At 64.1% G+C, this 10,064-nt stretch overlaps 3 protein-coding genes across 3 annotated transcripts; 1 reads left to right on the forward strand and 2 right to left on the reverse strand.

Moving 5' to 3' along the window:
• Window positions 1-1,162: 1,162 nt before the first annotated feature.
• On the reverse strand, window positions 1,163-2,620 carry EMIHUDRAFT_372689 (hypothetical protein; the record flags this gene model as incomplete). Its single annotated transcript, XM_005756174.1, has 2 exons — window positions 1,163-1,311; window positions 1,345-2,620. A coding segment is annotated over one exon (1,276 nt), but the record flags the coding sequence as incomplete, so codon positions are not given.
• A 2,149-nt stretch (window positions 2,621-4,769) lies between these two features.
• Window positions 4,770-6,409, reverse strand: EMIHUDRAFT_250819 (hypothetical protein; the record flags this gene model as incomplete). The annotated part of the gene is made up of 3 exons (XM_005756175.1): window positions 4,770-5,387; window positions 6,084-6,235; window positions 6,397-6,409. The coding sequence occupies 3 exons, from the start codon at window positions 6,407-6,409 to the stop codon at window positions 4,770-4,772; spliced, it is 783 nt and encodes a 260-aa protein (XP_005756232.1).
• Window positions 6,410-6,559: 150 nt separating this feature from the next.
• On the forward strand, window positions 6,560-7,339 carry EMIHUDRAFT_121756 (hypothetical protein; the record flags this gene model as incomplete). The annotated part of the gene is made up of 3 exons (XM_005756176.1): window positions 6,560-6,625; window positions 6,699-7,122; window positions 7,206-7,339. The coding sequence occupies 3 exons, from the start codon at window positions 6,560-6,562 to the stop codon at window positions 7,337-7,339; spliced, it is 624 nt and encodes a 207-aa protein (XP_005756233.1).
• Between the last annotated feature and the right edge of the window lie 2,725 nt (window positions 7,340-10,064).

The raw sequence follows: 10,064 nt of genomic DNA on the forward strand, positions 1-10,064 counted from the left end.
CGCGGATCTCGCCGTGCGCGTCAGAAGATACTCACGCGAGAAAAACGCAAGCGGAAGCAGCACGGTGTAGAGCGCTGTAGAGCTGTAGAGCTGTAGAGCTGTAGAGCGCTCTGGAGCGCTGTAGAGCTGTAGAGCTCTACATCCGGCGCGTGACGAACTGCGTGCGTTGTAGAGCGATGTAGAGCGCGACTTTGCTGTAGAGTTTGTTGTAGAGGCTCTACGCCAAACCGCCGGGAAGGCAGTTAACTCAAAGAGGTCGAGCCGCACTAATGGGGTGTCTCCGAGCTTACTGGAGCTCTGATGGACGGCCCTGACTATCCCCTGACACACAGAGAGTCACTCTGACGGCACACAACACCCTATAACTGCGTCATGACCAGCCTGCCATGCGTCGCCGGAGCCGCATTCGTCGCTGTGCTTCTTTAGCAGGCGGTGGACTGTCGGCGGCGAGGACGGTCGCATTTGCGCGAGGCGAGGCGAGCATTGCTGCGCGTTGCATGCGCCATGACTCGCGCCAGCGCGTGCGGGAGCTCCTGGCTGAGCGTTGAGTCCAGGCAAGTTGCGCTGGCCACGATCGCTACGCCGAGCCGAGCTGACGCGCCGAGGCGCCGGCCAGTCGCAGCCGCGAGGCATGCCACAGCAGCAGAGGCACCTGCCACCCATTGGGCGGGCAGACAGAAGGCCAGGGCAGCACTGGCAAGTGCAACGCGCCTCATGTCGGAGAGCGACCGTGCCTCGTTCGCCGCTTATGATGTAGAGCTTGTTGTAGAGACTTCACGTTGTAGAGCGCCTCTACATCGCTCTACAGGCGACTCACATCGTCACGCGCCGGATGTAGAGCTCTACAAGCTCTACAGCGCTCTCCAGCTCTCCAGCTCTACAGCACTCTACACTAAAGGAATCTAGGCGCAGGCGCATCCTGTGTCGAACGCAGGTGATCGCAGACACAGTCTCCTCGATTGCGGTGCTCGGGGCTCCATACCACTCGCCGCGCGGACAAAGTACACGGCAGAGAGAGAGACGCCGCGCCGCGGCGGCAAGTTGAAGTTCTCGCTCTGCATCTCGGGTGAGCCTATTCTCGCTCCCAGTTTGTCCACAAGCATGGTGCTATAACCATAATACAAAAGTGCATCCTCCATCCACGCCCGACCCCCCGCCCCCCTTTCAGTTCTCACGACGCCCAACGTCCTCCATCCCGCCCTCAACCTCCACGAGCCGATACTGTAGCGTTAGCATCGCGCCGTGTTCCCCCACGCGCAAACAAAGGCCAGAGTCGCGCGAGTTGCAGCTGGCATTCTATGCTCCAGAGCATTCGCAGACGCCGCGCCACCTCTCATCAGGCAGCGTCGAGCCTCTCCCGCTCAGACCTCGCGGCCTGCGCCACCTGAACGAGTGATGCGACTTCCGGCCTTGTGGCCTTGCTCACGGCGAGGCGCCGCTCCAGCTCCCCCACCTCCTTCATCCTAAGCTTCAGCTCCGCCAACTGCTCCGCCAGCTCCTGCGGCTGATGAAGGGCATCGGAGGGGCGCTTCGACCGCCGCGGAGTCGGCTTGCCGCCCCGCGCCTCCTCCTCGTCGGGCTCCACGAGCCGCTTGTGAGGCGGCTTGCGCCGCCGGCAGCAGCAGCGGCAGAAGCAGAGCGCCAGGAAGAGCCACACGGCTACTCCCAGCGCCAACTTCAGCGGGGAACTGGCGAGGATGGCTTGGCCAAGTTTAGCTTTAGCGAGATCGCGAAGGAGAGGGGGGAGAGCACTCGGAGTGGATGTCCGGTTCCGGTCGTCCAAGTTTAGCTTTAGCGAGTCGCCGAGGGGGCGCAGGCTCCACTCGCGCACCGCGCTCCCGTGTTCGGCGGCCTTCTGGGCCCACCGATCAGGGAGCAGCGCGTCCAACTCCCCACCCAGCTCCTTGACGACGGGCGCCACGGTCTCGTACCCCGTCCGCACCGTCCCGTCGAGCTTCGCGACGAAGTCGGCGTAGAAGGGTGGGGGTGGGGCGAGCGGCGGCGGCGGCGTCGGCGGCGGCGTCGGCGGCGTCGGCAGGGTCGGCGAGGGCGGGGCCGCGGGAGGCGAAGGCGGCGGCGTCGGCGGCGGCGGCGGCGGCGGCGTCGGCGGCGGCGGCGAGAGAGGCGGCAGCGGCGGCGGCTTCGGTGGCGGCGGCGGCGGGGCTGCGGGAGGCGAGGGCGGCGGCTGCACGGAGCAGCAGCCGCGGCAATGCGGGCAGGTGTGGCCGGCCCAGAGTCCCTGGAGGGAGGGGCTGGTGCAGGAGGTGTCGATCCAGTCTCCGCATTTCTGGCCAAGGCACAGCGCGTCGGGAAAGACACACGGCAGGGGCAGTGGCGGGAGCGGCGGCGGCGGAGGTGGTGAATATATTTTTTCGTAGCACGTCGTGCTGCTCGAGGGCGTTGCGCCCGCAATCGCGTCCTCCGGTGCTTGCGCCTTATAGGTCTTGCACTCGACCTGACCTCCGACGAGCGGAGCGTAAACGCTGTAGCCGACGCAGAAAGCGTCGACGTCGCAGGACCGGCGGCAAAGGAGAGGTCTGGACGTCGACGCGGATTGGTACTTCCCAGGGCCGCCGGCGCGGTCTACACACGCGCCAGCTCGCTCGAGGTACGATGCCATTTTCCCTTGAACCTGTTTGAAGGTACCGAAGGGCGGTCACAAGAGAAGGCGCCGTTCACATAAACGCACAACTCCGGACCCAAGACGCACAAGCACAGACAGTCGAGAAGGGGGAGAGACAGCAACGACAGTCAGAAGTCAGCGCTGGGCGCCGTTCACACAAAAACACAACCGCGGACCCACGACGACAAGCACAGACAGTCGAGAAGGGAGAGACAGCAACGACAGTCAGAAGTCAGCGCTGGGTAGGCGCCGTTCACGTGACAAGGAATTTTGCTTGGCCTCCCCGCGTGGGCACCTGTGGGCGTGCTAGGGAGCTAGGGACCATCTAGGTCGTGTGGGTGATGAGTTGTGTTGTTTTGGGTGAGGTTGTGTCTGGGAGTTGGTTTGGGTGAGGTTGGGAGGTGCTCACGGAGGATTCGGAAGCCCGCCCTGATGCGGTCAGTTCCCCGTACTGTTGTAGCCTAAACTGCACAGGTTAGTCAGGACACTACCCCTGGCGTGAACACGACTAACTGACGGATCCGCTCCTGACAGACGCACGCGCCGCGCTGCGGCGCGTGCCACTGTCTTTGTTTGAAGTTAAAAGTCGAATCAGAGCGGCGTTGGCGTTGTCCTGAGTTTTTCTCCCGACCGCCCGTCCGGCACCGCTCCGGGACGCACGCCGGCGAAACACCATCAAGCTGCTGTACGGCCCCGGCATCGCCTTCCCAGGCTTAGCTAGATTGAAAGATATTGTGGACATTATTAGTCTCTACAATATATACACTGACACTGAACCTCCCAGAGCTCGTTCTGGTCCGCCACGGCCATCCTCGGCCTCTGGAGGGCCCCCGGCCGCGGCGCGGTGCGGCGGCGTCACAAATCCGACCACAGAGCACCGGGACGCGGTCGGGCGATCTGAGGCCCAACTGGGCGTATGCATTCCCCATCCAGGGCTATCACCTGGACCTATCAACAGGCCCCTGCGGCGCCGTGCTCAGGAGCTGCTGCTCCAACCTGTTCACACTTTCGTACGGTACAGTAGCCTTTCTGCGCCTCTCTCTGACTCTGCATGCTGCTATGCGCGAAGAGCAGTCTATCCGCAATATATCGACGAGTTCGCAAGAGCCACAGGCTTTTGCTTGGGAGCGATTGAGCGCGTCACGACGGACTTCAGGTTACGCCTGAAAATCTGACGGTTCTCCTCTGCCCCCCCCCGCCTCGCCCCGCCCCGCCCCCGCTCGTGTGTGGTGTCAGGTGTGAGCGGTGGTACGCTCGAGGCGGTTGTTTGTGTTCACTGCGCCTTCGAGCTCAATAAACCGGGCGCTGACCTAACTCTACCCAGCGGAGGTCTCTGCACTCTGGTCTGTGGCACTTCATGGGCTGGCTCAGGCGCTCAGCGCGCGGCTCGCTGGGCCTGTGTTTTACTAAGGAAGCGGGCGTCACGAAGAGGCTCGGCTCTACGGCTTTTTTACGGCTAGAGAGGGGGCCAGGGGCAGGTGGTGCCTCTGTCTGTCAGTGTCACGACTTGGTGCTATATAACAGGCTGAGCCTATTCGCTCAGTTTGTCCAAGCATGGTGCGATCACCCCCCATGGGTGCCCTTTCTAGTCATTCTAGTCATTCTAGTGAATGAATTGACTCGTCCCAGTGGATGTGTCCGATTTCCGACGTCCCTGTCAAAATGTGCGTGACGTCCGATCCTTTGTAATCGTCTAGAGACGCTGGATACATGAGCACGGAGCAGGCCGCTCCCGGCCCCACGCTGCGCCCGCACGCCGCAGCCGCAGCCCGCGCGGCCGGCGCAGCCGCCCGGGAGCTCAGGCGCTACCGCTCCGCTTGCGCACATGGACTCCATGGTGCTATAACCAGAATACAAAACAATACAAAAGTGAACTCCTCCATCCACGCCCGACCCCCCGCCCCCCTTTCAGTTCTCACGACGCCCAACGTCCTCCATCCCGCCCTCAACCTCCACGAGCCGATACTGTAGCGTTAGCATCGCGCCGTGTTTCCCCACGCGCAAACAAAGGCCAGAGTCGCGCGAGTTGCAGCTGGCATTCTATGCTCCAGAGCATTCGCAGACGCCGCGCCACCTCTCATTAATCAGGCAGCGTCGAGCCTCTCCCGCTCAGACCTCGCGGCCTGCGCCACCTGAACGAGTGATGCTATACTTCCGGCCTTGTGGCCTTGCTCACGGCGAGGCGCCGCTCCAGCTCCGCCACCTGCTCCGCCAGTTCTGTGGCCTTGCTCACGGCGAGGCGCCGCTCCAGATCCGCCACCTGCTCCGCCAGCTCCAGCTCCGCTGCGGACCGGTTTGAGGGCAAGAACGGCATGGCATCGGAGGGGCGCTTCGACCGCCGCCGACTCGGCTTGCCGCCCCGCGCCTCCTCCTCGTCGGGCTCCAGAACCACGAGCCGCTTGTGAGGCGGCTTGCGCCGCCGGCAGCAGCAGCGGTAGAAGCAGAGCGCCAGGAAGAGCCACACGGCTACTCCCAGCGCCAACTTCAGCGGGGAACTGGCGAGGATGGTTTGGCCAAGTCTAGCTTTAGCGAGATCGCGAAGGAGAGGGGGGAGAGCACTCGGAGTGGATGTCCGGTTCCGGTCGTCCAAGTTTAGCTTTAGCGAGTCGCCGAGGGGGCGCAGGCTCCACTCGCGCACCGCGCTCCCGTGTTCGTCGACCTTCTGGGCCCACCGCTCAGGGAGCAGCGCGCCCAGCTCCTTCTCCAGCTCCTTGACGACGGGCGCCACGGTCTCGTACCCCGTCCGCACCGTCCCGTCGAGCTTCTCGACGAAGTCGGCGTAGAAGGGTGGGGGTGGGGCGAGCGGCGGCGGCGGCGGCGGCGGCGGCGGCGGCGGCGTCGGCAGGGTCGGCGAGGGCGGGGCCGCGGGAGGCGAAGGCGGCGGCGTCGGCGGCGGCGGCGGCGGCGGCGGCGGCGGCGGCGGCGAGAGAGGCGGCAGCGGCGGCGGCTTCGGTGGCGGCGGCGGCGGGGCTGCGGGAGGCGAAGGCGGCGGCTGCACGGAGCAGCAGCCGCGGCAATGCGGGCAGGTGTGGCCGGCCCAGAGTCCCTGGAGGGAGGGGCTGGTGCAGGAGGTGCCGATCCAGTCTCCGCATTTCTGGCCAAGGCACAGCGCGTCGGGAAAGACACACGATGGCGACGGAAGCCCGAGCGGAGGCAGTCGGCCGCGATTTTGAGCGCCTCGCCCTGCTGGTGGCGGCGGCGGCGTAGCTGGCGGCGTCGGCGGCGGGCTCGGAGGCGGGGTTGGAGGCGAGGGTGGAGGCGGCGACGGCGACGGCGGCGGGGCTGGCGGCGGGGCCGCGGGAGGCGAAGGCGGCGGCGGCGGGGGCAGTGGCGGGAGCGGCGGCGGCGGAGGCGACGGCGTCGGTGAATTCATTTTTTCGTAGCACGTCGTGCCGCTCGAGGGCGTTGCGCCCGCAATCATGTCTTTCGATGCTTGCGCCTTATAGGTCTTGCACTCGACCTGACCTCCGTAGCGGAGCGGAGCGTAAAAGCTGTAGCCGACGCAGAGTGCGTCGACGTCGCAGGACCGGCGGCAAGTGGCGTGATTCTCTGCGTAGGAGAGGCTGTTGGACGTCGACGCGGTGTCGAACTTCCCAGGGCCGCCGGCGCGGTCTACACACGCGCCAGCTCGCCCGAGGAACCAAACCATGATCCAGGCAGGGATGGATTCCTAGCGGTGAGAGAAGATAGTAGGCGCCGTTCGGTGAGATACACGCGTAGCGGGGAATGAGGTGAATGGGGTCCGTCTGCGCGAGAGGAGGTGGTCGGTGAACTTTCAGATGTCATTCTTCTTTACAGCGGCCGCGGCGGGTAGGTAGTGCCTTTGCCTACACTCTCCGCCCTGTCCCCGCATCGGTGCTGCGAGGCGCGCTCCTCGCGCCCCTGCCCGGCGGCGGCGTGCTGCGCCGCCTCACCCTCGGCTCCCCACCCCAGGGCATGTCCGGCATCGCTCGCGGCCGCCTCCAGGAGGAGCGAAAGCTCTGGCGGAGAGACCACCCGCACGTGCGCGCCGCACGCCAGTCGCGCGAGAGCCCGCGCCGCACGCTCACGGCGCCTCACCCCTTCGTCGCCTCAGGGATTTGTGGCAAAGCCTCGCACGAATCCCGACGGGACGCAGGACATCCTGCACTGGGACTGCGTCGTGCCCGGCAAGAAGGACACCATCTGGGGCGCGGGCCGCTACCCTGTGCACATGGTCTTCACCGACGAGTACCCGAGCAAGCCGCCCGAGTGCAAGTTTGGCAAGGCGCCCAACGACAAGCCGCTCTTCCACCCCAACGTCTACCCCTCCGGCAAGATCTGCCTCTCGCTGCTCGACGCCGACAAGGCCTCGCCGCCGCCGCCGCCCCTCCTATACCTGCCGCCTCTCCCCTCCCAGCCGCCTCGCTCTTCCCCCTCACGCCTCTCTCCTCTTTTGCCGCCCACTGCTTCACAGCCCCTCCCCACGTCGCCGCTCCCCTCGCCGACCAGGGATGGAAGCCGGCGCTCACCATCAAACAGTTGCTGCTCGGCAGCCAGAGCCGCGCACGGCCCAGCGGCCGCAGGAGCCTTCGCCTCAGCCTTCTCCGACCCTGCCTCGTAGGCATCCAGACGCTGCTCGACGACCCGAACGTGGGCGACCCGGCGCAGGAGGAGCCGTACCGCGTGTACAACAACAACCGCGCCGAGTACGAGAGGAGGGTCAAGGAGCAGGCCCGCCTCTTTGCAAACATGTAGGGCGGGCGGGCGGAGGGGAGCAGAGGGGCAGAGGGGCAGGCTGGGGAGCGGCGGCCGCTCCGTGGGAGAGGGTCGTGCTGTGTGGGAGGTCAAGCGGGCGGGGAAGCGGGAACTGTGGCGGCTTCAGCGCGAGCTGCACAGACAGCCACAGGTCGCGACATTTTTGCGGTGTGAGAGGGTTGAGTCCTGAGAGCGCGCCGGGCCGCCGCCGGCGTGGCCGGCGACCTGACGCCGCAGTATTTTTGCGGTGGTGGGCGAGTCGTGTACCGTAGCCGTCAAGGGTATAGTTAGGGATAGGGTTAGGGATTAGGGTCCCCGCGTTTCCGCAGCAAAACCGCCCCGAGGATTTTGGTCTTCGGTTTCGTCGCACAGCATAGGTTTCATTTTCATAGTCGGCCGTCCTAGGACGTACGTCATTTCGAGGTGCGATTTCGGTTCTCGTGTGTATCTCCGCGCAATGGGAGTTAGCGCGCTCGCTCGCAGAGCGGCGCCTGCTAGCCGAGCGCGAATGCCTGGGTCGCTGAGCTCGCGCCGGTGGCCAACTGCGCCTCCGTGGCGACGCGCTCCGGCCACGAGCGACGTGCCAATCTGCACTTTGAGCTCGCTTGGCAGCCGCCGAGTGCGAGAGGAATTTAAACGGCCGAGCTGACCAGGCAGCCAGCCGACTTCCCGTACCGGTCAGCGCACGTGCGGCCGCGCGTGTACGGGGCGTACACGCGCGGCCGCACATGCTCCGCCTCGACGGCCGCCTCGCGCTCGCTCGAGGTCTGCTCCGCCCGAGCAGCGAGCTCTCAGGTGCGGGCTCTCGGGGCGCCGACCAGCTGGTAGGGAGGAAGGTCGAGCGCGACGCCGCGGAGCCAGGGCAGCGCGGCCGGGGCTGGGACTGTGAGCGGCGATCGCGCTCCGAGTCGCCCAGCGACGGCAAGGCAGGACGACGAGGCGCGACGGCCGTTGAGCGGAGGGCTGGCGAGCAAAAAGAGGCGCCTCCGTGCCCAAACTTCAGAGGGACTCTTATGAGTTATGCTCTGCAACGAAACCAATTCGTATCGAGAGTTTTCACGATCAGTTTGGGTATACCCCCGAGACCAAAAACCTGGGGCCAGTTTTGCTGCGACACACACACCAATCACCATACAGCTTCCAGGATCCAGCGCGGAAAAATAAAAAAATCGTGGCTGGAATCCTGGATTCCGCTTTCCAGGGAAACAAAAATACTCCAAATCTCCATACACCATACTCGTTACTCGCGTTAAACTCGGCCTGTGCGCTGTGGCGCGTATGCCGTAACCCGTAAGCCGTAAGAGCCGTATCCCCAGGGGGTATAATGCCCCGGGTATCCGAGATCGGACCAGATGCCGTGCGATCGGGGACGGGGCCGCGCAGGCGGCGAGCCGGGGCTCTCGAGCGACGAGTCACAGTCAGGACATGAGTCAGGACTCCTGACGACTCGACTCAGGGCTCAGGACACAGGAGTCTCGTCTCTCGACGGCGGGTGGGGCGCAGCGGGGGGTGCACTTTAATTCAGTTTAATCTCGCGTGCTTTTTCCCTTTTATGGGGTCGCTGAACGCTGATGGGTGATGGCGGCCGTCCGCCCGTTGGCGATGGCGTTCGTCAGGGGCGGGGAACCCGCAATTTGAAATGCTCCGGCATCTCAAATTGCCGCCGATACGATCTCCATTTTAATTGAGATTGCCTCGAGCATCCCAAGATGCATGAAGCAATTCAGGATGCGCGCGCATCCTGAATTGCTTCGCGCATCCTGAATTGCTTCATGCATCTTGGGATGCCTGAGGCAACCAAAGATGTCCACGACATCCCTGATTGAGCCATTACATCCTGAGATGCTGGCCGGAGGGCGCTGCATCTCAGGATGGCTGAATTGGCGTCGCCATCCCCGAGATGTGGCAAGCATTTTCAAATGGATATTTTAATCTCAGATAAATAAGACAATCCAGAATGCGCGCGATGTGCGACGAGGCCTAATAGTCCGCAGCGCCCCCAATGGTGCGCCGCGTGGAGGGCGAGCTCTCCCTCTCCCTCTCCCTCTCCCTCTCCCTCTCCCTCTTACTCTCCCTCTCACTCTCTCTATTCTCACTCTCCCTCTTTCTCTCCCTCTTTCTCTCCCTCTCCCTCTCTCTCTTACTCTCCCTCTCCCTCTCCCTCTCCCTCTCCCTCTTCTCCCTCTCCCTCTTCCTCTCCTCTCCCTCTCCCTCTGCTCTCTCTCTCCTCTCCCTCTCCCTCTCCCTCTCCCTCTCACTATAACTCTCCCTCTCCCTCTCTCCTCTCCCTCTCTCCTCTCCCTCTACTAGTAACTCTCTCCTCTCCCTCTTACTCCCTCTCCCTCTCCCTCTCCTCTCTCCTCTCTCCCTCTACCTCTTACCCTCTCTCCTCTCACTCTCCCTCTCCTCTCTCCCTCTTACTCTCCCTCTCCCTCTTACTCTCCCTATCACTCTCCCTCTCCTCTCCCTCTCTCCTCTCCCTCTTACTCTCCCTATCACTCTCCCTCTCCTCTCCCTCTCTCCTCTCCCTCTTACTCTCTCTACTCTCCCTCTCCCTCTCCCTCTCCCTCCCTCTCCCTCTGCTATCCCTCTCTCCTCTCCCTCTGACTATCTCTCCTCTCACTCTCACTCTTACTCTCTCTACTCTCCCTCCCTCCCTCTCCCTCTTACTCTACTCTCCGTATCACTCTCTCCTTTCCCTCTTACTCTTTCTCCTCCCACTCTC

This window comes from Emiliania huxleyi (genome assembly GCF_000372725.1).
Source record: "Emiliania huxleyi CCMP1516 unplaced genomic scaffold EMIHUscaffold_988, whole genome shotgun sequence".
NCBI lineage: Eukaryota > Haptophyta > Isochrysidales > Noelaerhabdaceae > Emiliania > Emiliania huxleyi.